The sequence below is a fragment of the Bacillus rossius genome, chromosome 3 (genome assembly GCF_032445375.1).
Source record: "Bacillus rossius redtenbacheri isolate Brsri chromosome 3, Brsri_v3, whole genome shotgun sequence".
Lineage (NCBI taxonomy): Eukaryota > Metazoa > Arthropoda > Insecta > Phasmatodea > Bacillidae > Bacillus > Bacillus rossius.
Genome location: NC_086332.1, coordinates 34,304,060 through 34,330,166, shown reverse-complemented (window position 1 = coordinate 34,330,166; position 26,107 = coordinate 34,304,060). Strand labels below are relative to the sequence as shown.

General features: G+C 37.9%; 2 protein-coding genes across 2 annotated transcripts in view; both read right to left on the bottom strand.

The window, feature by feature from the left end:
• The window catches only part of LOC134530509 (homeobox protein TGIF2-like), a 93,601-nt gene that overhangs the window by 35,351 nt on the left and 32,143 nt on the right, over window positions 1-26,107 (bottom strand). The window lies entirely within an intron of this gene.
• On the bottom strand, window positions 13,974-17,169 carry LOC134530501 (uncharacterized). Its single transcript, XM_063365368.1, has 2 exons — window positions 16,488-17,169; window positions 13,974-16,129 (listed from the first exon to the last, which is right to left on the bottom strand). Exon 2 carries the CDS (start codon window positions 16,116-16,118, stop codon window positions 14,085-14,087), a length of 2,034 nt encoding a protein of 677 aa, XP_063221438.1. The 5' UTR covers window positions 16,119-16,129; window positions 16,488-17,169; the 3' UTR covers window positions 13,974-14,084.

Below are 26,107 nucleotides of genomic sequence, written 5' to 3'. Positions count from 1 at the left end.
GCGGTGGTTTAGGGAAAGCCTAATTTGAATTTATTTAAGGAATAATACACTACAAATATAATATTTTGAATATGAAAGCTACATGATCCCATGCTTTCCATACATGCCAGAACTGATACACAAGTTCCGACGAGGAGACTGCGCTTGTCCCCCACACGTGCGGTCAGTCCAGCTCCTAGTTCGGTCTGGTCAGTTCGAGACGGCAGTTTGGACTGCACGATCAGTCTTCTGGTTGTGATTGCTGTTGGATGTATCGTTTCATCGTAGAATGTGGCGCAAAAACTTTTGGATGTTGCTATTGCAGTTGCACTTTTTAGTTAGAAAGAAAATAACGGTAAAGCAACCAGAGAGTATAAAGAAGATGTCTGCCACGACACTAGGATGATGGACTGGCAGAGACGCTGTTCCCGCACACGGCGAGTAACAGGCGATTTGCCTAAACATGAATTTGTTACGGCGATTTGCCTAAAGTCATTTCGCCTAAAGGCGTTTTGCCTAACGGCGATTTGCCTAACGACGTTTTCCCTAACGGAGTTCTGCCCGACGGCGATTTGCCTAAAGGCGTTTTGTCTAAAATTAGGCAAAACGCCTTTAGGCAAAACGACACATGCCCCACACGGCAGTTAGGACTGGGCAGTGAGAGCCCTGACCGAGGCGGTCGGGGGATGCGGGCCACCGCCAGGTGTTGACGGGCCTGGGAGACGGGCAGGGAGGGAGGGGGCGGGCAGACCTGTTTACGACGTCGGCGGCACGACGGAAGCTGTTTGCACGCCGGCCGACGTCACACGCCGTGAGGTCCCCGCCCCGCCGCTGCCCGGCATCCCGCGTGGGCGTCGCCACATCCGTCCACTGGTCTGTTTTCACACCGATGCGTGCGCGCGCGATGGAACGTAATCAATGTTTAGAGTCCCGGAAATTTCGCGGATTCCTCTGGCCTCAGGATAGAATTCAATGTTATAGGTGTTCTCGACCCAAGTTTACTTTCCCATTGGTTGATTTCTTAGCGAGAACATTTTTATCCTTGTTATTTGGCACTACCTGATTCGCTTACTTCTCTCCTAGCTGGGAATCGTTGGCTCACGGTCGTAGAGGGGCGTGTCCAAACAACTGCTGGCCAATCATGAACACAGTGCGAGAGTGTGAAGGTTTGCATTCTAGCTTGCGACTAAATGAATCCGAAATTTCCGGGTCTCTATCAATGTTTCAATGAAAATAAAACATAAAACTAAGACCGCCGAGGAGCATTTGTCGACCACATCTGATCACGTTGTTTGCGTCAATGTACGCGCATAGTTATTGTCTTCACATACCGACGAGGTCTTTAGAGACAGGCGTGGCGTCACATGCTAACATTGTTGGAAGAGAAATCGGCTATGGCCCATACTATGTAAAAATTCCAGGAGTTGCGTAGAGTGATTTTGTGAAACCAAGATGGCAGGACCGGTATTCAAAAATCTTGAAACTTTTCAGTAGCAAAATTACAAGTGATGCAAACCTACAAGCACTCCCATCAATTATATTAACTCATAACAATAAAAAAACACGTAAAGAAAGCGTAATTAAGTTTATGCCACATACTAAGCTGTGCGAAACAACTAACACATGTATAGTGATTACTTAATTCCTGTATTCAATACTTTAAAATAGAAACAAAAAGTAACCTTAAAAAACTGAAAACATGTTTACGTTTTAAATTTAAGTTCTTTTCAAAACGTTCTTCTCATAATTTATATTTGATAACCTTGGATTCTAGAATCTTTGAGGGGGGGGGGATATTATTTATAGCACACGTTATAAGCTGAGCTGGGTCAAATTGGATTTTACTAAAATCATTATCCCATGCATGCAGCCAACTCACATCCAGTTATATGCACGAGACTTGTCGTACGAACCGCTGATACACACGATATTTCTGATGTGTCATCAAGTTTCTCTGTTTCCTGAATAAATAAATACCACTCCGTAATACCGCAACTGGATGTATAAATCGGTAAAAGATACGGAAAACCCGTAATACTTGGCAGCACTGAAAATAGCTAACAACAAACACTGCTGGTTGCTTGTAATATTTAATGTAATTTGGGACTATGCTATTTCCAGCAAAACATGAATGAAGACTTTGGCCTTGAAACTACACACTGGTGAATTTCGAGGCACGTGAAAACACTTGTCTGCGCTACAGGAATGAACGCTCGAGACTTGCATTTGCGTGTGAATGCCACGAAGTGCTGGACGTGGAGGAAGGTCGGGTTGTTATTGAGAAACATATCTCTGGCTGGAAGAAAGTGGGACTCTTGAGTTGTTTTGATATTCTCGAGCGTCTGGGGAACACGGCCTTGGGACCAGCCGCCCGTGTTCGTGGTCAGAGCCACCGCTCGGCGAGTGTTGCCCACGCCAGCTTTACATATGGACATTCAAATGATAAATCTGCTTGAGAAAAGTTAATTGTACATTTTATGTTTTCGTTAAAACAAGTCACACACACACACACACACAATTATAATCAAAAACCTGCGCGAAACACACATCACGTTCCTAAGAAAGACATGCTTATTGCTTACAGTAACACGTTGTGCAAAACCGGCATTAAATATAGACTACTTGGACACGATTCCTGCAACTTTTGTGACTAAGGCATGTAGGGCTACATCGGGGAAGAAAAGCGTAACTGCAGTCCACTAAGGTTTACAATAATCATTTCTAATCTCTCTGTAGACGTATTTAGCCATCGCTATAATGTTATTATTCTGTCTTCACTTTTGTGTTTCCTGGCAGCAGTAGCGGTCCTAGACTTTGCGAAGCGCTGGGCTTTCCACTTTTATGAACGCCCTCCCCGAGAAAAATTTTTCTCTCTCCCGAATATGATATGCTACGCAAACTCGCCAATCTCTTATGAACTTAGAAAGTAAGATTAGATAAATAAAAACAAAGGGCAATAATATAGCATAAATCCAAAAAGCATTTCGGGGGACAAACCGTTTATATATATATATATATATATATATATATATATATATATATTAGTATTCATATGGTTACTGACGCCTTTCTCAGTTAACCACACACGCCTTATCGCCGAGTTTATCAGCAACTGTTCCTTGGCGCCATCGTGCCGACCCGACATACGAGATAAGATTTCGCAGCCAGAAGCCACTTCTATGTGGTACAGTGAGGACGATTTAGCTTTTTTTTTTTTTTCAGATGTACGTGTAAAGGAAACCGACATTCGCTGAAATAAATTTGTATCCACGCTTTTTGTTTTGTTTTTGCATACTAAGTTACCAAATAAGTTCTAAATATTCTAGGCACTCCGATGCAGCCTATTTATGTTCTGAGAAAAACCACACAGCTTATTAAAATGAAGACGAAATTTAAAATTTTCCTTCAAATATACTGCGCAAATTTGTGGAGTAAGACAAACTTTGATCGTGCGAGATACAAAACTGGGGTAACGTCATATGTAAAAGAAATTCTCTGAATTTACATCCGTGTGTCTAGCCATTTTCTGCTTCGTAGCTCAGAAAGAGGACGTACGCGAGGACAAATTAGTCGTATAACTCACGCACTTCTTTTAGCAAGGTTCCTTTCGACACGCCGCAGCTATGCCCTGGCCCGCCCGCCGATGACAGGCCAAGCAACGCCTTCCGATTATTTATTCACTCGTGTCCATGGCTCAACTGCATAAATCCTCAACTTGAACTGTTCAAAGCTCGCGGTGTGGAACTGTCCCTCGGGTCCGACGATCCGAGTCGCACATTTTACTGCTAACGATTTTACGCGATTCACCAGTCGACATGGGATGTTACCCGTTATTTCATCCAGCTCTTGTTACTAATTTCAAATGACGTTTAATTTTTAAAAACACACTTCGCGGACAGACAAAACTCAAGAGTGCAATGCTGTAAAAATTAAACGGAAAAGTAAATTACTATGTAACCAAGATTTTATGTTGCGATTATCGAGTAGAGATTTTGGGCGACTATCAGTATCAGACGCTGCTCTGCAATGGTAAGGCAGGGAAATCGCCTTCAGGAGCCAGGTTCAAACCACACTCCGGCCATCCTGATTTGGGTTTTCCATTTTCCAAGTCGATCCACGCAAATTTTGAGATGGTTCCGTCTATGACTGATTCCTTCCCAATATAGCGGTTTCATTAGCATGTGTTTTTTTTTTTCCGCCGTAGAAGAAACTTTTGCACTAAAGTATTTCATTTAACAAAAATGATCCGTCAAAGAATTATATAAATAATTTTACTTTGAAAATAAATATACGTATTCGGTAAATTATTTTTATTTGGTTTCAAATGGTTGTGTTGCTGACTACAATAAAGAGTTAGTAGTAAAATTATATATAATATATATCTTAGCTGAAGTACCCGGTGTTTTCCGGGCTAAACTCCCCTTGGGAGCTAATTTTCGTAAAATCCTTTCTTAGTGCACCCTTAGGCAAGGAATATTTCCTTCAAATTTCAAATATCTAGGTCCAACAGTTTAGGCTGTGCGTTGTCTGTCAGTAAGTGTTAAAAGTGTTAAAATTAAAACCATAAGCCTGACTTAGGATTTAAAAAAAAAAAAGATATTTTGGCTCCCAAAGAGCAACCCCTGCGGACGAGCACTGAGTGGGGGTGAGACCACTATTGTTTAGCAAGGGCAAGGAGTGGAACAAAAGAAGGTAGTAAATTGAGTGCCAGAGACACAATGACGTCTCGCAAACCTGGGCCAAGTTACCGTGTCTAAAAATAGACTACCTAGAAACAACTTCGCTATCGCTCTTGTGGATGCGACAAGTAGTGTCCTGGCAACCAACACCACCTTCACAGCAATTATTGCATTTTAATGGCATAATTTTACGTACATAACCTCTAATATACCCATTACACCTAAAGTCACCCTCATGACGTTAAAACAGTGAAAGTGCACTTCAAAGAAATTTATTAAATGAAATACTAATATCAATAGAACAAAACTAAACCACTATAATTTCATAATGTAATCTCAAAAATTAGGCATTTTTGTGTTAGTTTGCACTGACCAAGAAAATGGATTAGAAGCATTAACAACATTCATAGATACAATCCTCCATGAACATTTGAAGATACATAAACCACTCTGGAATAATGTTAATGTTAAAAACAACACTGCACAGTGCGTGTATCATTATGTGTACCAATCCGACAAAAATAATATACAATAAAACTACATATTCTAATGGGAATTTATAAACTATCGTTTGATTTATGTAGTATAATCGCTCTAAGATATTTTTTCTTTGTATTAATTAAATCTATTTGATATCCACGTGACCTCGTGGCTAGGTTTTTGCCGTGGACCTTGGTGCCTTTAATCACTGAGGTATGATGACGCGCGAGGCAGGCGGGTTTCCTGGTGTTTATCTACCGAAGTGTTTCGATAGTGCTGGGTGTCGGTTTTCGCGGGTCGCCGAGCAGCATAAGTTATATGCGGGGCTAGGATGTTCGGAGAGGAATGTTTTCGTGAACAAACACGTGAATTGAACTGAACCTGCTCCTATTGGAAACAAAACCAGTGGCAAGCAGTCTCCTCATTCCCTCCTGAACTGTAATAAATTTCTTGCCAACACTATCTTCTCCTACAAGTTATTCCATTCCCCGATCGTGATTTGACCAGCGAGTATTCGCCCCTCTATTCACCTTCTCCCTCCTATTAATAGATTTCCGTCTCTCTGTCCTGTGACCCAGCTTACCCCACTCCCCACTCGATTCCCGGTACATCCGAACCAATCTCTTTGTCCGCCTTCTACCTTAAGGGGCCCGCCTCGTGGCCGATTTTTTCACCGCTCGAGCTCAAGAGTTGTAGTTTTTCCTCCAAGCAGGGTGGCGAGTCGAAGAAACACTGAGCAGGGTGGAGGGCAGCTGGGGAGTGAGGGGGGACACAGCTCCGGCCACCTTCCTCTTCCCTTCTTCCTTGACGCGACCTTGAACGCAACGCGGGAGGAGGGGAAAAGACAGACGCAGAGAATGAGAGAATGATAGCAGGCCGTGGTGATAAGGAACGTGTAGCTGGCGACCGCTCGCTTCCCTGTCCACAGCAATGCATATTTGTGTCCTGAATAATCTACACGCTAGGCTATCCCGTACAAGACGCACAGTATAAGCCTATATTACGCCAACAGTTTCCCAAATTATAATGCTCTATCTGCTTATTATAGAAACACAAGTCTTGCAATTTTTAAGATCGATATAATATTACCTAAAAGTACAGACCTATTAAATTACTGGTAACTGAATGATAAAATTTTCTAGCTCTGCTTGAACCAATAAACATGCCCAGTTTAATACATTTTCCTGTCATTAAACTTTAGCGTAGATTTAACTTATATCGGTTTAAAAAAAACCTTGTTCTAAAGGGGAGTATGTGCAAGTAAAAAAGGTAAACATAATTTCTGATGAAAAAGAATTTTTGGAATTGGTTTTTAAATGACTTTGAAGAAAGCATTTTTTTTTTAATTTAGTTGATAACCTAATCTGGAACATATGTTTCGTACGTTGGCGTTTCAACTTCTTACACTTCAGAATTTAATCCTCCAGTTATTGTTTGTGTATGTTAGGACCGCATATTCTTCATTTAAATTAAGCCCATTACACAGCTGCCAAATTTATGCTATACCTTCAATTATACCCATGGGGATAAAAATGAGCAAAAGTTTATCTAGCAGAAGAGAAGAAATAATTAGTTACTCCATTCACACGATACCTAGAATACTAACAGAAAACCTGCCAACGCATTTGCCGACAAATCATGCTTTTTGGGCTAGGATAGACATGTTATTGTCCATTCAACCAATTACTAAAAAAAATATATAAAAAATCTCACGGTGTATTTAAAAATAATGTAACCTGGTGGATGAACTTGGTATTTAATCTTCCTGACTTCACTTGCAAAAAATAAAACAAATTTGTGCGGTATTAAAAAAACCGAGCAATTGTAAAATTAATGAAGTTTGCTCAAATGTAGTTTATTTATTATATATTCATAAGATAACATAAATAAGACAGCTCATTCAACTAATTCACAATATTAAATGTGCTATTTGTATTGTACTAATTCAAAATGGTCCCGATTCACATATTTTATACGCACGTACATACTGATTGGTTACTAACTTATTCTACTACTTAAAAGAAATTGTAACTAACAATTTTCGTTAACAAGTGAGACAAATAAACACGCTCAGTTTAATGTAGTAGTTCGCATAGTAAACTGAAATCTGAAGTGAAGGAAAACCATCGCATTTTCGTTTAGACTAACAGGTGTGGGGTTTCTATGATTTGCTTAGTTTATTCAGTAATAATATATGAAGAATAATTTCCTAATAAATTTAGATAATTAATTAGTTGTTAAAACTACTTGTATTAAACAATCAAACCAAATGACTAAGCTATAAATTTAATTTTATTATAACAATAGGATAAACAAATAAAATATTTTAGTATGTATTTGCTGTAAGCATATTTTTTGAATCAGTAATATTTTATCGAAAAAAAAATTATATTCCATTACCTAAGTTGAAAAATAGCGCGATTTATAGACGCACAACAAAGTCAATGGGAACTTTTGTAGGAGATTATGTATTATCAGTAGAGCAATGCTGTGACTATTTTAGTTTACCAAATATATTTCAGAATACTCCAATACCATAAAATTTAATTTGGGAAACTAATACGTTTCCTAATATTTGCATAAGTTAATATATACAGGTTTATGTTCTTACACGCGGGTCAATCATCTTGGCAACATTGGCTCGTGGGTAATGCAGAAAAAATCGAACACGTTCTAGTACGGTTTTAGCTAATATTTTCGGTATGAAAACCTTTATTCCCAGTTCCAAACCCCTTGAAAGGTTGCTGAAATGCTACCCACACGGGAGCAGGCGCGCTAACAGAAAATTTTTATGGAAACTGCTAAGGGAATGGGCATCGTAGTGGTCGCAATCATAAATGTATATATATATATATACATTTGATATGTAAATATGTGTATGCATTTAAATATATACATATAAAGTGTGTGTGCATATAAAACTAGTTTTCTTATTGTTAATTTTTTTTCACATGTATTGTACAACTGTGGAGTTGGTTAAAAACCAGTGATTTTAAACAAGGGACCTTACAGTACAATAAGTTCAAATTAAATTTAAATATACCAAATTTAGACCAAAGTATCACTCACTTAGATTTACTACACCTCTAATTTACGTCATAAACAGTAGGAAATCAGTCATGGCATATCTCATTTTTATGATTCATGCTTTGCCCAAATTTATGTTTCATAATGTATGTGGCAGTATTGTTTTGTTGTTTACTACATAATTGACACTCTACAGGTCCCATTTCTGTATGGTTCTAACTGCTACAACGACAACTATAATATGTGGTTACGCTAGATAAATTGTAATTATTTCGTATGCTTTAGCCCGAATCAAAAGGAAAGGAACTTGTGTGTCACTGTCATATTAAAACTTACTTAAGCTTTTCCTATTCAGAATTAAAGTAGTTCAATATTGCTGTATGCAAAGTTACTTGCTTACGCAATCCTCCAACATACACTGACTGAATTTCTTCATGGTACTTACAGGCATAGTTTTTTACTGTAACAATATGTAAAGCAATTTCGGTTGCGGACAATCCATTTATACAGAGAGCCAAGATGTTAAACATCAAAAATTACAACTCGATCACAAAACATACCACTCAGTCACACACTTCTTGATAGAGGTGCCTCACGACAGAGGTGTAAGATAGCATAGTTCGAGATTCTCAGCCTGTATCTAATTATTAAGTGCACATCAAACTCGGCATATAGACAGATTTACTTGGAAACAATAAAATAATAATTCAGAATCTAAATTACAAAACATTTCACAGTATTAACTTACGTGACATAGCGTTAGCCTAATAAACACTCTCTCCGAGCGACTGGCTCGGCTCGCCGGGCGCAGAGATGCACGACACAGGGCAAAGCACTCAAGGTCAAAATATCTAACGCGCATTATCTGTTTTGTAAAATGGCTGGCAGAAGATAAAAACAAAAATAATATACAGAATGAAGCACCCAGTGAAATACATTTTTTTTTAATATAAACATTAATGTTTATTTTCTTATGAATAAAGTACGATTTTTAGAAGTTGAATAAATGCTCTTAAGTTAGATGAAGTCATTATATTATTTTCAGCGAGAGCATTTTGAAACATTAGGCAGCGCAAGGAGCCCCGATATATTTGTATGCAACTTCGTCATATTTTTTGAATAGCCTACTATGTCACAATAAGTGAAAAAAATAATGGAAATAAGAATGCAATTCGACGATATTATAAGGGTTATATATTTACTAGCTGCAGTACCCGGCTTTGCCCGGGCTGAACACCGGGTGATATATTGTCCGCGAGTTACAGCAAAATGGATAGCGATATGTCCAGTGTGTTGGACATTAAGAAATGATACATAATTACTGTTTGTGTATCTGTGACCTATGATTTTCTGTTTACCCATGGCGATCGGTTGAAAGGTTTAGAAGTTGATGCGCTACAGCGCCATCTAGCGGCGAGTTACAAAAAAAATGGATAGCATAAAAACCTTCTTCATGATAAAAACACTTCGATGTGCCAAATTTCATGGCGATCGGTCAAACGGTGTAAGAGTTTATCGACGCCATACTTGCCAACATCCAATTATATATATTCTTATATTTCGAAATTTTAGGGCTTTCACTTTTGCGGAAAGTGGATGTTCAGGACCTCGAATGGTTTGGAACATTCCATCTCGAAAGAAATGATATTTGAAATTCCTGAAATTTTCGAAATTTTGGGGCTTTGTCCCCAGAGGGGGAGTGGTGATTTTGAGGACCCTGAATGGCTGGGAAACAATAAAAATCGAAAGAGAATGATATTTGAATTTTTTTAAATTTTGGGGTTTTGACCCCTGAGGGGGGTGGGTGTGTTGTTGAGGACCACGAATGGCTCGTAAACACTCCAAATCGAAAGAGAATAGGCTTTTGGAAATTTTCCGAAATTTTTTAATTATTGGGTCTTTGACTCCTTGTGGGGGGAGGGTAGTTTGAGGACCCCGAATGTCTTGGAAACACTCCAAATAGTAAAAAAGTATTCTTAAATTTAAGAAATATTTCGAAATTTTGGGGTTTTGCATCCCCCCCCCTCCCTCAAAATTGGGTGGGAAGTCGACTTTGGGTAAAAGTTCCACCATGCCCCGGACACTTTAGTTCGTAATGACTTAATTTTAATACAATTTCCTCCAATTTTTCGAAATTTTGTGGCTTTCACTTTTGTGGAAGGGAGAAGGGGGGGGGGGGTGGAGGTTCAAGACCTCGAATGTTTTGAAGCACTCCATCTCGAAAGAATAGATATTTGAAATTCCTAAAATTATCGAAATTTTGGGGCTTTTTCCTAGAGGGAGCGGGGTGTTCGAGGACCCTGAATGACTCGAAAACACTTAAAATCTAAAAAGAAAGATTTTTTAAAAATTTTAAACTTTCGAAATTTTGGGGCTTTAACCACCTGGGGGGGGGGGGGGGGTGATGTTGAGGACCCCGAATGGCTCGGGAACACTCCAAAACGAAAGAGATATAAAGGAATATAAGAATGTAGGCATTTACTGTACTCCTATCTACCATAATAACAATATTGACAAATAGAAAAACTTATTACCTACCTATTAATAATTTTCTAAATAAATTAATAAATAACTCTATGTTTAAGAATTTACGTACATACATAATATTAAACTTCAAACTATACAAATATAAATATTAGTAGGCCCTACCAACCTATGAATAAATTTCGAAGAAATTTATAAGTTTACGAATTTATATACCTACTTAATATTAAACTTCAAACTATCCACACAATAAAAACCTAAGAATATTAGTGTAATTAATTTTTTTTATTTGTCATAATACCTAAAATACGTATGTTTCCAAAATAAAACAAAGTATAAATAATGACCAATTTGACAAAAAAAAATTGTACAACTCGAATGACATTGAAAACATACACGTGAAATTTAAAAGAATTATGAGTGCCCTAGGTAGGGAGAAAAAATATAGAAGAAATTAAATTTAAAAAAAGGGTGCGTGTACTTAGGTACGCGCATGAGAAGTTATACTTCTTTGGCATCATTAAAAATAGTTTTTAATTGCATGCAAAAATATTGCGTGGAGTCCCTCCGCGCGGAAGAAGTGAAACTTCGTAATGTGGAAATGAAAATATGAAGGGGTAGAAATAGATTTTTAGTGAAATCATATTGTATCAAATCAAAATAAAAAAATAAAGGAAATAAATGTGTAACGATTCATAGATTGATCTTCAGAGAGAGAGAGAGAGGGAGAGAGGGAGAGAGAGAAAGAGATACCTATTGAATGACTATAAAACTTACTTTTTTATGAGAGCAGATTTTCATGAAATAAATCATGAAATCATTCAACGATAAAAGCTGTTTATTTAATTAAGCGGACGGGTTCGCCCGAAGGAGAAAATTGACGCGGCAAGACCTCGTGGACATAGAGAAATGACACACACTCACTATTTATGTGTTTATGAAACATGATTTTTTTCTGCAATTTAAATTGTAATATACTAAAACGGTATTGAAAATTGAAACAAATATGGTGACACTACAAACTGTCAAGATCTTTATTTTTTTCTTACTCTCTACTTAGTTCCTTACAATAGAAAAACGTAACGTAATGGCTTGAAAGCTATTGCACGGCATGCATAGAGGAATGACACTAACAGTTTGTATATCTATGACACACATTACATAAAATTAAGATATATTTTTTTAACACGTTTAAATATATTTTTTTTTTTAGACAAAATATAGCCTATGTCCATCCCCAGGATATAATCTATCTCCTTGCCAAATTTCATTACGATCCGTTCAGCCGTTCAGCCGGGAAAAGGTAACAAACAAACAGACAGACAGAGAGACAGACAGACAGACAGACAGAGTTACTTTCGCATTTATAATATTAGTATTTATGAGAATATTTTAAGGAAAAAATATTAACTAAATATTTTTGACAAAAACAATTTTTTTTGTGAAGACGCGTCGTTGTAGATGGAAAAGAAAGGTCCATTTACAGTTCAAAAATTTTCATCACAAAATTTTAAGTTTTCCGTACCATGAAACAACTAGTGTCGGCGTTACATTCTACATCAACATACAGTATGTACGAAAGATTCATCCTTGGATCGTCTTTCATCAGATACACATTCCTAAAATAATTTCATTTCTAGTGATGCATTATTTTTAATTGCACGTTTCCTTTGAATAAGCACAGCAAGTTTAAAAGGAATGTTGCCTCAAATTTACATATATACGTATTACAAAAATTTAACGAACGATTGTTTCGTCAATAGGCCCTACACGTGTTATTATTACATTATAGGAAAGTTTCACAACAAATGCTGATAATCCTTCGATTGTTTAACATTAGTTATATAGAATACGTTATACATAAAACATGTAAAAACGACAGTGTTCATGAATATCGTAAATAGAAAAAACCTGATATACGACAACGGGCCGGTTTTATTAAAGCTTTAAAATTGGTATTATCATTAATATCGATATTAAAGAAGGTAACATAAAAAAATCAATTTTAAAATTTGAGATATTTGCTAAATATTTTCATTGCAGGGTTTTAGGTGGTAAATGTTTTTTTGTATAATTCCAAAGCAAAATTTAGGATTGCAGTTAGCGTAGCATCGGTAGGCAACACGTAGTTCATAGTCAGCAGTCCGGAGTCGCCAGTCAAAATTACATAACATGACCAAGGGAGTATTTGATTAAACCACATCATCGCGAAAGATTTTCTGATAGGTGAAAATATTTTGACAGCTGGCGGTCTGGCAGTCCGAAATGAAGTTCGATGATATCCCACTGCTCGACTGGCGACTGCTGGACTGCTGTCTGTGGAACAGTTTATCTCCGACTGCCGCCTGCCGGTTGCAAGTTGTCAAACTGCGGACTGCGCATTGTGAATAAGGTCCTAGATGCCGAAACGTCCGGCGTCGCCTCTTCGTAAGCAAAAGAAACTAAAAATTGAACATTTATATCCAAATGGTTTTATTCTGCGGGCTATAATGTCAGGCATGCAGTCCGACTGCCGGGCTCGGGTGCTTGATGAGAATGTGACGTGGGACGAGTGGAACGGTATGTGCACAGACGATAACTTTTTTCCGCGATGCGTAACACGCCAGCGCACAGAGAGGTTTAAGTGACACGAGATATTGGTATAAACACAGCGTCGTTTTTTTCTTATTTTAGCGGCGGCTACACATTACACGTCTCTTAGTAACCTGTGGAATTCGTCAAGGTTTTACAATTAGCAGCGGCGATAATGCAATATGATACTTTTTTTGAACCGCTCTCACGGAGTTCCGTTTGTCAACTGTGAGTCTGAGCTTAGCGAGATTGACACGTGTACGTCTCCGAACGCATACAGTCAAGTGGCCTAACTTTGGTCCACTTAACAGGATTTTGATTGTCCCAAGATTGTGAAATAAAAAAGTGGGCTAAATCTGTGTAATCATTTAGTCCATATATTGGAAAGGAACCAATTTTTGGAAACGTATCATGTGTTAGATGAATATAAATATTTAAAATGTTGATTTTTCTGGTGGAGCAAAGTTAACCAAGTCAGTGGTGTAACTTTGCACCATATTTTTATTTTGCTTTTATTTAACATGAAAAAGGTGGCTATTGCTGGAGAGTATAACTTTGCTCCACAAAGTAGATATTAATCTACACATATAGCTTACCATTTGTGCCAAATATCAAGTATTTTGTCAAGTTTTACCATAATTTTCGTTCAACAGTGATGATACAAAAAGTGAAAATGTATTTTCTAGATCTGTTTATTAATAGAAATAAATTTTGTAGGGTTAAATGAAGATGTTAAAATAAAACCATCACACATAATGTGTTACAATATCTCTATTTGTCAAAGTCTGCTATTTTATAACATCTGACATGACTTAATTGGTTATTGCATACTGTACAGTACATGCAACATGTTGGAACAGCTTTTCATATTTTTAAAACCACTTTTGACAATAGGAGAGGTTCATTAATTTTAAAATGTCCTCGGCCACTGACAGGTTCAATGTTACAAGGAGGTATCTTACAAATAACATCACAAGCTCTGTAAAAAATTTCATCTGGATGATCTGGCCAGCGCCAGTATCCACCAGATGTAGCCATGCATTTGACTTTGTACAAAAGTTCATTTTCTTCTTCAGCTATACATGTTACTGTACCAGGAAAAGTATGGCCATCATACACTACAATTACATAGTCATTAACCTTATAACCATCTGTGCGATTAATGACTACAGTACTGGTTGTGATTATAGTGTCACTGGTACAATCTTCAATCAATACAGTAGGGCTAGCATATTCACAGGTACTATCTTCCATCAACACAGTAGGGCTAGCATGTTCACAGGTACTATCTTCCATCAACACAGTAGGGCTAGCATGTTCACTGGTACAATCTTCAAGTAACATAGTAGGGCCAGCATGTATTGTTGATGACACACAAACGTCAACTACGTCCCGACTTTCTGAAGTACTAGTACATGGAATGTGCTCGCCTTCCCTAGGCCTATTTGGTTTGATAACCTTACATCGTCCTGGAAACTTCCGAACACCACCTCTAGTTTTTGGTCCTGAGCGCGCACACAGAATTTTTTTGTCATAGAAAGTTTCTACTTCTTCTACTGATACACTCCTGCCAGGTTCAATAGGTAGTTTAAACTTTCTTGATCGTTGAACCTTATCCAGATCAGAAGAACGCACTTCTGATATGAATGATTTGAAACATTCACCTACATTGTCAGTTATCTGCAATGCTTCTTTAGCATATTGCGGCAATTTTTGGATAACCTTATCTTTATCTATGGGATGGATACCAGTTGTTAAAAACCCTTTCACTAGGTTACTTGATGCAGTTGGTTCACCCATATCTAGTGTAAACTTTAGAAGCTGACAAAAAAGTGATTTTGGAAGGGCAACACAACGTTTTCCTTCTCTGGTTTGTCTCCAATCATACAGGATTTTCCTCCAATTAGACTTTAGCGACGAAAAATATGCCACATCTAGAGGTTGGAGTAAATGAGTGGAATTGGGAATAAGCATGACGAAAGATATATTGTTTTCAGTACATAACTTTAAGGTTTTCAAAGTCAAGTGTGCTGACATGTTGTCTCCGATTAACACTTTCTTGCCTGGATGTTTCAAAGCAAAAGGAAGGAAGTGGTTCTCAAACCAATCGTCGAAGACATCCTGATCAATCCACCCATGAAGTGTTACATTTAACCTAGTGCCTGGTGGAGCACCCTTCAGCCAGTCACTCCATTTCTGTTTCCCTTTCAGGATAACATAAGGAGGAAGAAATTCTCCTAAGGCATTTCCACAAAACATTGTGGTAAAACAAGACTTTGTGCTATTCAAAATCAGTTCAGGGTGGCGCGACCCTCGTCGAAAAAGAAGTTTTTTCTTACTAGGCACATCATGGAAACCTGTCTCGTCATAATTATAAATGTTACAAGGTAGTACACCCTCAATTTCTTTTTCTAAATGCACAAAGAAATGTTTTACCATGTCTTCACTGACTTGAGCCCGGGATCTTGAGATATTACTTGCGAACCTTTGACCTAACTCAGCTTTGTGACGCTTTAGAAACAGTCTACCCCAATCCACGCCTGGTAAATTGTTTTTAAACTGAGGCACTTTAGTGTTTGTTGAATCTAAGTAACCTTTTACGATAAAGCGCACATCACACATTGATAAAGGCATTCCAAATTCACTGCATGTTATAACATGGTTTACAAAACTCTGCTCTTCTATCTCGGTAAACGCCTGAGGCCTGCCTATTGCTTTTTCGTGGCATCGCTTTAACTTGTTGCGAATTGTGTTCCTTGGTATACCATACTCTCTTTCTGCTTGGCGATGACCAATTTTACCTGCTTTGATATCCTCTAATACCTGCTGTAGAACAGCATCAGTATATGATTTATATGGCCTGGTACCAGGTAACTTCTTTTTCCTCAGCTCAGACATTGTACAGTCTTCTGTAAACAAATAATACAGTACAATAAGTAATATTTTGAAATCACCGCATTTACAGTTTCAATCACTTAGGCCTAAATTAGCATTCTTTGTACCGTAAATACAGTATCTTTTTTACAATATTTAAACATTAAAATAGGCTGTGAAAAGATTTTGGTTTGTATCAAAATATTAGGTTTACAATATAATATTTGGTAAATTACACAGTCACATAGGCCTACAAAACATCTCAGAAACACAAATTGTGTGTAACTTTGAGCCGGGGCAAAGTTGCCCTGAAATGTTCTGAATTGAAGGTAAGCATGCATTTGTATTATTAGTAATTTTTTCATTATTTGTTATTCCACTTTATTTACTTACCATTAAAGTGTTAACTGTGAAACAGATGGTGCTTTTTAAGAGGTGTCTCCTTGACCATCACCCTAAAAACACTGACAACTTTAAAACAACAGTCAAAATCAACTAAAAATCACAGTTGAATTCAAACATATCTTAATATAGATGAGAGGACTTGTCTGCACTACTGCCAACTTGACAGGAAAAGTGAAATTTCAGAAATGTTTACAAAAAAAAATTTCTCTCCACAGAATAAAGAGATATTGTTAACTGTCTTTTAAAACAAAAGAAGCTAGTGGAGCAAAGTTACACCCACTGGCACAAAGTTGCCCTACATGACTGTACACTTCCAACTTCCAGAACCGCACGTATGTTGCTAGACTCCGACGTTTATGGTTTGAATCACCGGAAAAAAAACATAGAAGTGTGAACTAATCGTACGGCCATTAATAACATGCAACAAATGCTATTTATGACTTATTATTCTTGTTTGCTGTATAAAAATTTTCAAATGTGTAGAGGTGTCCCCACTACAAACTATCACAGTCAGCCATGGACAGCCGGCAAAATACTATTTGTTTTAATTGTGACTATAATGACAAGCTTCTATGTCCAAATTAAACTTACACTGTCTGAAATACTGCAATATTTATGCATGTTTGCACACACCGAACAGTTTGTAGCTAATTGCTTTGGGCACCAAATTCTGCTTACCAAATAAGAACCCCCCCCCCCCCCCTCCAAAAAAAAGGCTCTTCTTATTCTTACGTTCATTCACAATTGCAGTTAAAAAAATACTTTTTTAAATGTTACGTGAAATTCTTTACTTCAACTTGGCGTTTTTAAAATGGTTAAATGCATATTTTGGTTAAAAGTGTTGATTGCATATAAATTTATACCATTAAAAATATTAATGGCCACATATAAAATAAAATTAATAAATACGTAACTAACAAAGCCATATAAAATCGATTTGAATATATCACTTGTATAATGAAATATTACTTATGCCCAACGATTTGGCGTTTACTTCCTTTAATGGTTTTGTTCTTCTTCCGAGGTGCATTCTGTCGTAACCTTGCCTTATGACCCCGCCTGCAGTCACGCTGAATTCTAATGTCGTTCGGCCTCAACACAACTAACTGTGGGATACGCGTGTACTCAGCCCGGTCTGGTGTCCACAGGCCCGCCCTAGCCGGGGTGAGTATTCAGTCCGGGCAAGCGAAGCACAACTGAAAGAGGACAGGAAGAAAGGCAGCGCGGAGACCCCCCTTCCTCCTGCCTCGTCATCCAAGGTCAAGCGGCCGTGGCGGCGCCACATACCGGGAAGAACATTCGCGCAGCACACGTCGTAGAAATCACGGTTTTTCTCAAAATTTTCCGTTGTGACCTAGTGCAAATTATATACGCAGCGAAAGAGAAAGGATTGGTGCACGATCCAAAAGTGGTTTTACGCAATAGTAATGAAAACTGTGAGCTTGGCGTGCCTCTGAAAATACTCTAATTAGGCTTATTCAGCATGCATTTACTAATCGACTATATGTCTGAGACATCTTAAACAACTTTAGGATCATGCCCGGTACCTTAATCTCTTTTATATCCGAAATCGGTAATCGCATGTCAAATAGTTTCGATAAAAACAACTAATTGTTAAACCTCTGCAGCTCACTTTGCACTGCATGTAGGCGGGCCCCTTAAACTCTCCCACCCCATTCTTCCATTACCAATGAGAACACTAAAAACTTACCAGATATGCGGAGAAGTGTTGCATGTTATCAGTAAAATACTTTTAAGCGCGACTGAATGTGTATTCTACGGCATAATTAAGGACGGTAGGTAAGAGTAATGTTACATTTTCATCACACATTAGCATAACAAATTGCATTACTTCAAAATAACTTTAAATTAGTTTATTACAAATTTATACAGACACAAAATTGTCTGAAGTCTTGGTTACAATTCAGTTTAGTTCTTTTGATTTAGATTTCATGAATATCACAGCAATGAGTTCAGAACAAGGTAGAATTACTACTGTAAAGTAGAAACAATTTGCTGCGTGCCGCTGGCTAGTCAGCAGAGAAGTTTCGTTGATCGCTCTCCTAGACAGAGTGCTCGTGAGGTGGAAGCGAGGCCCTCGGACGGCGGGGAGGTTATAAATAGAGGGGCTAACCAGCGGAACTGGCGGGGCGAGGGTGGTCACTTAGTGGCCGCGGCGCCAACAGGTGTGCGACCACCGGGACGACTAGGCGCGCCCAGACGGCGTCCGCCGTTAAAGAGACGCTAACCAGTGGCGCCGTCGCTAAGACGGCGACCTTCACCAGGTGGGAGTTGCTGCCTGAGCTACAGTCCACCTGTGGTTCCACCTGCCCGGGCCGACAGACTCCAGACAATGTCCGATACACAACTAAAAATTACCCATTATAACTTATTTTATGTTAATAGTTAAGGTGGTTTTAACTTAAGTCGTTCACAACAATTTCCATAACATTGGAAGAGGCTAATAAGGTCTGGAACTTTGTAGTGTGTAAATTCCTGCACGGTCAGTTTTTACTCCATCACTTTCGGAAAAACTTTCTTCCCGAGACACGTCCATCATTTACGTGAGGCGATTTTTGGCTATTTTTCGACCCTCCCTCACACCTTGGTGATTTGACTCGACACCCTTCCCCCCCTAATCACACGTGAGATTTTTCAGTGTAAGTACGTTAATATATGCTTGATTGCGTTGAATTTATTAAAAAAAAAATTTGCTTAATTATTTTTATTTAAGAAAACCTAACAATAAAATACTTAAATAGGAACTACTAAAATTAGTAAAGGAATATCCATTCTAATTCAGTCCACGGGAACTCACGTGTGGTCTCAAGTCACTTTGTGGCGTTCGCATAACCGCGATAAATTTTACCGTGGAGAAACATTTTTTACTTAATTTAAACTAGTTTTCTCACAATTTTACATTGTTTCTTGCTGGAAAAAAAATTACGTGATTTTGGCCGAGACCCCCATCACTCGACCTAAACGCTTCACGTAATTAATGGACGCCCCCAAACTTGACCAAAAGTGAAACACCGACGATGATACAGTGTTTTAACACACAGCTAGTCTAGAAATATTTTAGCGTGGCAAACGTGTCCCTGACTAATGTAAGATAAAAGGCTGTTCGGAGCCCAGTTAACTTGCTTCTTAGCATAATGGCGCGACGTAAGACCAGTTGCAATCAATCTTTTGATATTTGATGCGCAACCCAATAATCTGAGCCCAAGAATGATCCTTGGCTCATTCATCCAAAAACGTTGTGCCAACACGTACTGGGACTAAACTCGCGCGAACCTAAATTTATACATTTTCAATCTGCGTCAACCGGCTGCAAAAGTGTTAAAGAAATGTTGGGTGAGTTGGAACGATATGCAGTCGCTACAATCGATTGTGACACGGCAGGCAAATGGTAGATGCGGGTGCCATAAGTTCATGCAGCCACTGGTATGTAAATTTATTACAAACAAAGCAGTCTGAAATATAAATAGCTTTTTTTTTAAAAAAAAAGCCTCTAATATGGAAAAAAAATTGATGAAATAAAGAGCCTTATTAAAACAATAAAATAAAATAACGAGAATTTAACACTTAATATACGGACATTTACGTGAAAAGTGCTTTCTTTAATGCTAGAAAAAGCATTCATAATAATTTAAGATATTTATTTTATGAATCATGATCTAATATTTACGTCTTACTACAATAACCCGCATTCAGTGCGTGAAAATTCCTGACATGACTGCTCGAGCATGGAAATCCGAGATCAATTATTGGCATGAACAGCCAGGACTAATGGTTCACTTTGAAGTTGCCAATAATCTTCGTTCAGTGCTTAAAAACACATAGGTGCAATAGAAAACGTGGTCGAGCCATGATCGAACCAGTTTTATGCTCTCTAACTGCAAGTGGCCACGCCGCGCCGCCCACAGGCTACCTACCCCCTGCGCACCGGGCGGCGGGCAACGACCTCCCCTCCAGGGAGGAGGAGGGGTGGGGGCCCGCGCGTCCTCCCCTCCCTGCGCGCTCCCGGGCGACGTCACGAAGCACGCGCGCATGCGCACACGAGCCGTGTGGGTACGCAGACGCCGCGCAGGTCGCACGCTGCCCGCTCGCCGCAGAAACGAGTTGCCTGTCACATGAGCTCGTGCAACGAATCTCACACGTGCTGCGTATTTCTCGTTTAATAAAATAATTCAAACTTAATAAATCAAATATAAATACCCAGGTTAAAATTACTTTATTATTATGGGAAGTTTTCCAGAATGATAAAAAAAAAGGTCGTCGACAGTTCAGTATGCAAAAAAATTAAAATTACGTCACTAAAAACCATTAAATGTTGTATTACTATGCCAACATATTATATTAATAATGTAGGTGCATCAAAGCTAGACGCATAAGGAACCAATGTGAAAATAAGATAACGTAAGGAAAGAGAGAAGCTATTTTTTGTTCTTTTCGAAACCATTCTGATTCACTACATTTTCATCCAATTTTCCGTGCGCGAACCACCCATACCTTCCCAGACAGGGGCTGGCATCGGTATTAAAATGTGGTAACATTTATGTGTATAAAGCAGTGCTAAAAATACTCTCGGCGTCTATTACAGCTATGACATTAATAAACTTAAACGAACCCGTTATCTAACCTGCAGAATTCTTTAATGGGGCAGCAACTGTTGTGACCTGTTCTACTCGCATTATACAAATGTTGTACGCAACTTGAAAACATGTGTTGTTTACCCTGAGTCCCGAGACACCTGTGGGCGGGACTCGACTCACGGACCAAAATTTCATTTTCATTTTCCCTTCACGAGCTGCCAACAGCTCGACGGAAACCAATGGCGATATCACGTCGGGATCGAACCCGGGTCGCTCTTCGTGAGAGTCGAGCCAACTGTAAAACAAGCACTCTGAAATGTGCATGCAATGCATACACCAACCAGCGTCCAGCCCGTAGGCATGTCAGCGGAGTGAGAACTTCGCAGTCCCCTGCTATGGAGAAGAAAGCTACCCGATTCACGCCAGAGACGCTGCTTATCAGCTGCAAGATGTGTTATGTAACGAGGGAGTAAATTTTTTATACCCTTGTGTGCCGTTATCAAGCGCCGTCAAGATAGCAGCTCGCTCTACGTAGGCACTTCATCCACTACGGGCTCGTGTCGAGCGTTGCACGGAAACTGCGAGGCGTGCGTATTATCTGCATTATTCCCAACGAAATAGAAGCGTTCCTTTACTTACAATAACGCTTCTTCTAAATGTCTTACCCCCCTCCCCCCTCATTCTCGTCAAAAAGACAAACTCCAAATTTACAAAGAATATTTTACGTATAAATTATCATTTGGGATTTTTTCTCTTTCTTTTCCAGTTCAATGCTATATCACAAAACACATAGCAAAGACTTTACCAATGAAGACATCAGAAGAGTATTGTAAAAATACTGGTACAGTGTTCCTCAATGTACAGTGAAAAGTTTTCGAGGTGTGCACTAACAAGTCGTGTGTACACAGGCATTGAATATATATAATGTATAGAAGTCGCGAGCCCAGGTTAAATTTTCTGTCCGGTTTCTTAGAAGAATTGTTGTAGTTCCAAGCTCCGCCGCTGCGATCGCTTTCATCGCTGGGTATCGGCCGTATACGCCCCTGGCGGTATTTGGCAGAACTAGGTTAACCAGCCCAGTCGTGACATCATCCTTCACCCCCCCCCCCCCCCCCCCCCCGAAAATCCCAGACCAGCGATTCAAATTACCCGGCAGGTCTTATCAGCATCGTTAGGCGACCTTGAAGAGGAGCTTCCCTTACCGTCGTTTGAGAATGATGAAATCCCAAAAGAAGCTAGCAACGGAAATCATGAATGATGGGATTCTGTACCCGAGTGAAGTGAAAATTAGCTATTAAAACTTTGTATTGGGCCAATAGTCAGTGTTACGTTCAAAATATGGTTTTATTTTAAAAGTAAAATACTTATTTAAACTATATTTCGCGTTTGTACAAATTTACTTTTAGATATTGGCAAGGAAAATCAACATACCTTAAACAACCTTCTCTTATTCAACGTTATCTATTAAGTAGTAAAAGGGGTAAATATTATTTTTAAAAATAAAATAAAAATGTAACCCACTAAATCAGTATTGGCAAGATATATATAAATTCAATATTAAAATACGCACATTAAAATTTTTTGTAACTAACTTTTTTCGGTAATAAAAATTCAGGATGATTTTGGTTTAATTGGTTTACGTATATTGCTATATTTTCTAAATCACATAGAAAAGGGAAAACAGTGCATCAGTGAAAATTCAAAAATTTAGTTTAAGTAATACTAGCCATACCAAAAGTTCAATATGCGAGATAAGAAATTTGGTAACTGCTCTACATTTCAAATAAAAATGCATTGGTTTCATGAATACTGAAATGTATGCGTAATGAGGCATATTATGTTATTATACTAAGCATGACTATAACTAAAAAAATTACAGTAATTTAAAACGATGGCAGTCTTAACATACAATAAGTGCGCGAGTCTTAGTTTATTTTTTAATTGGCTTCTTCGTCAGATGGAAAAGAGTTAAGATTTCATCAAGGAAATATATATTCTCAAAGTCACTAAACCGGGAGATAGAAAATAAGGTAGGTACTTAATTTTAAATAAAAGTTAAAATAGACTTACGCTAAACCAATTAAAAATAAGTCGTAAAAATATTTTTATTTATTAAATATGTTCTATACTTGACAGTTCTTTGTGTATAATTCTTCAAAAATCTTTGAAATTTAATACATATTTTCTTAAAATGGTAGAATATCAGCAATACCCGGAAATTACGTGAGCAAAGCCACGGGTTATTTATTAGATACACTTTTATTATAAAATAAAAACAATTATGCATTTGTAGTTCACGAATGTGATATTTTGTTTATTGCTTCACAACATTCATTTGCCAGTCTCAAATTTCATCGTACCACTTGTCAGAAATGTCACCAAAAATGAGAGATAGTTTTTTTTTTTACGAATTTCAATTACGAGGTAATCTTTCGCAAGACTTTTTTCTTCGCAGTAGTCACTGGGACACCATTAATTTAAATCCACTAAGATAATAAAATTGTGTGTATAATGATTTGTTTTTGTATATTTATATAACTTCCCAACCAATTTTTAATGATTTTCATGTGAATAAAAACTTGTAAAGCAATTTAATTAACTGTGTCATAATACTTCTGATTAGATGGAAGTACAAACTTTTCATCAGTAATATACGATGATAAAAATATTTATTATTGCAAAATAATATTCACTGTTCAAATGCAAATTTAAATAGATTATTCATACATGTTTCCTGCTAATTAATGGTTTTAAATAATAATTTTTTAGTATAAAATCATTTTTATCTTGTGTTAAAATGTGTTGCTAAAATGAGGAATTATAAATATGTCACTTACTAAGTCCGTGCACAGATTTACACAAAACAGCAATGTAAATAATCTTTTTTGGTAGTTTCTAATTTTGTGCCCTGGATAACATGAATTTGGTTTAATTCATACCAAAGTGAATTTTTTGAACAACTTAAATTGATGTCATAAATAAATATTTATTTTATATTATAAATCCACAAACAGTTTTTAAAATATAATATTTATCACGCCAGATGGAATAATAAACAAAAAATAGCTCTTATATGTTGTCTGTTTTTAAAGAATTGTATTATATTTCATGGAAATAATATTTACCTTTCGGTTATTAAAAGAAAATATATTTGTATTCAAAATACTTGCGCATCGTTTTTACGAGCATAACTTGTGTATCTAACCTCAAAGCAAGGAATATAAAGAGTGGGAACTCAATGCTATAACAAACACTCTTATTTTCTTTGGAGAAATCCGGGAAATGTGCGTTATTTATAAGCAACTTAACATAGTAAATCGTTAACTTTTCAGATCTATGTTGGCAAATTTTTTTTTGTGGTCATTCGCTACTGGGAATATTCACCATATAACGTTAAAGATTATTTATTTTGAATTACGAAACAACCAAAACATTATGTAAAAATGCTTCTTCTTATGTTAAAAAAATTATAAACTGCATAGCCACAAAGTATGACATCATACCATTAGTTTCAGTTACTAATAACAACACGTGCACGCGTTTGAACAGTCATCGCAGCCATAGTTGTTTCATAGCTACCAAAATCATTCAACGTTGTCAAGAATTATTCCAAATTATGTTTTGCCATTTTACTCAATGCGCCACTCCGTTAACACAACATTTTATAAATTCTGAACTACGAATGTCAGTGGGAATGTACACTATACTGTACATTCCAATCTGATACGCTTTAAGAAATTTCTGTAGTTTTCTTATTATTAAAACTTAATTTTTTATGTTGGCATCTTTTAACCGCACTTTTTTTTTTTTTTTTTCGGTGGCCGTACTCCTCCAATTTAGTTGCGCCCGCCGGTATCTAAGCGCTCGGATTTCAACAAAAGGCACCGCCTCTCGATAGAGTGAAACAGAGAATTACGCGCACGACCTTGAAAAAAAGCGACGCTACAGCGCTCTGGCGTGGAAGCTGGTAACTACGAGTACCCTCTTGTGGAAAGAAGAGCTGTCTAGCGGCGGAGCTAACAACTACCTCAGTTTTGGATACGAAAATTGGAATAATAAATCCTATCCCCTCGCGACTTCTATAAGTTATATATATTCAATGACACAGGTAATGCTGCTCTGGCCTTTGGGGGAAGGTGAGAAGGGGGGGGGGGGGAGAGAGAGGAGAGAGAGAGAGAGAGATAAAGAGTTTGGCAGCGCTGTGGTTCAAGAAATCATTCCCCACGTTTCGGTCCACATAGCAGACGCCATCTTCAGGTTAGCAGACAAGACCTACAATACGCAAAGATTTCATTATAATCACTAGTACAAGCTTGGACGTCAGACTTGTGGCGTAGAGTTATCCTGTGCGAAGGTGTGACTGGTGTATCTTTATACTGATAACGCACAAACTGCCGTCATATATCTCAAGTATTAATTAGTCTATACGTATGGCTCTCACCTTCTAGATCAGGCTCTCTCTCAGTTGGCGGCTCGCAGACCAATTTCTGCTGTCCCGCCATGAAAATGATAGTGAGATTACCAGAAAATTACTTAAATGTCAGTTGAATCAACTCTTTTATTTGCTGGGGCCACGTTAATTGGCTTGGGGCTTAATATATTTGCATTCAGTAAGTACTTTATAAAGTATTGCCCCTTACTAACTTAAAAAGCATAAAGAACACGCCCTCGTGAACCGCGCTTGCACTTAGCGTGCCTCTGTGAGCCGCGCTCGAGACAGCAGTCCCGCTATCGACACGTTTAGCGATGGCGATTGAACCGCACCAGTTATGAGGCTCGGTGCTCGATAACCTATGAAGAACAGGACCAGCCATTTTCCAAACATAGGTGCTAGCCAGATTGGTTGGTTAACTTGCTATTGTGTTTTTGTAAAATGAATATACAGATGCTTGGGAAATAATATCTTTAATTCTGATAGTTTTTTGTTAAAAATTAATTAAAATGCGGTTTATGTAAAAATATGTAATATTGGATTTTTTATTTTACTTTTAGCCCCGCTGCCCCCAGAAATTT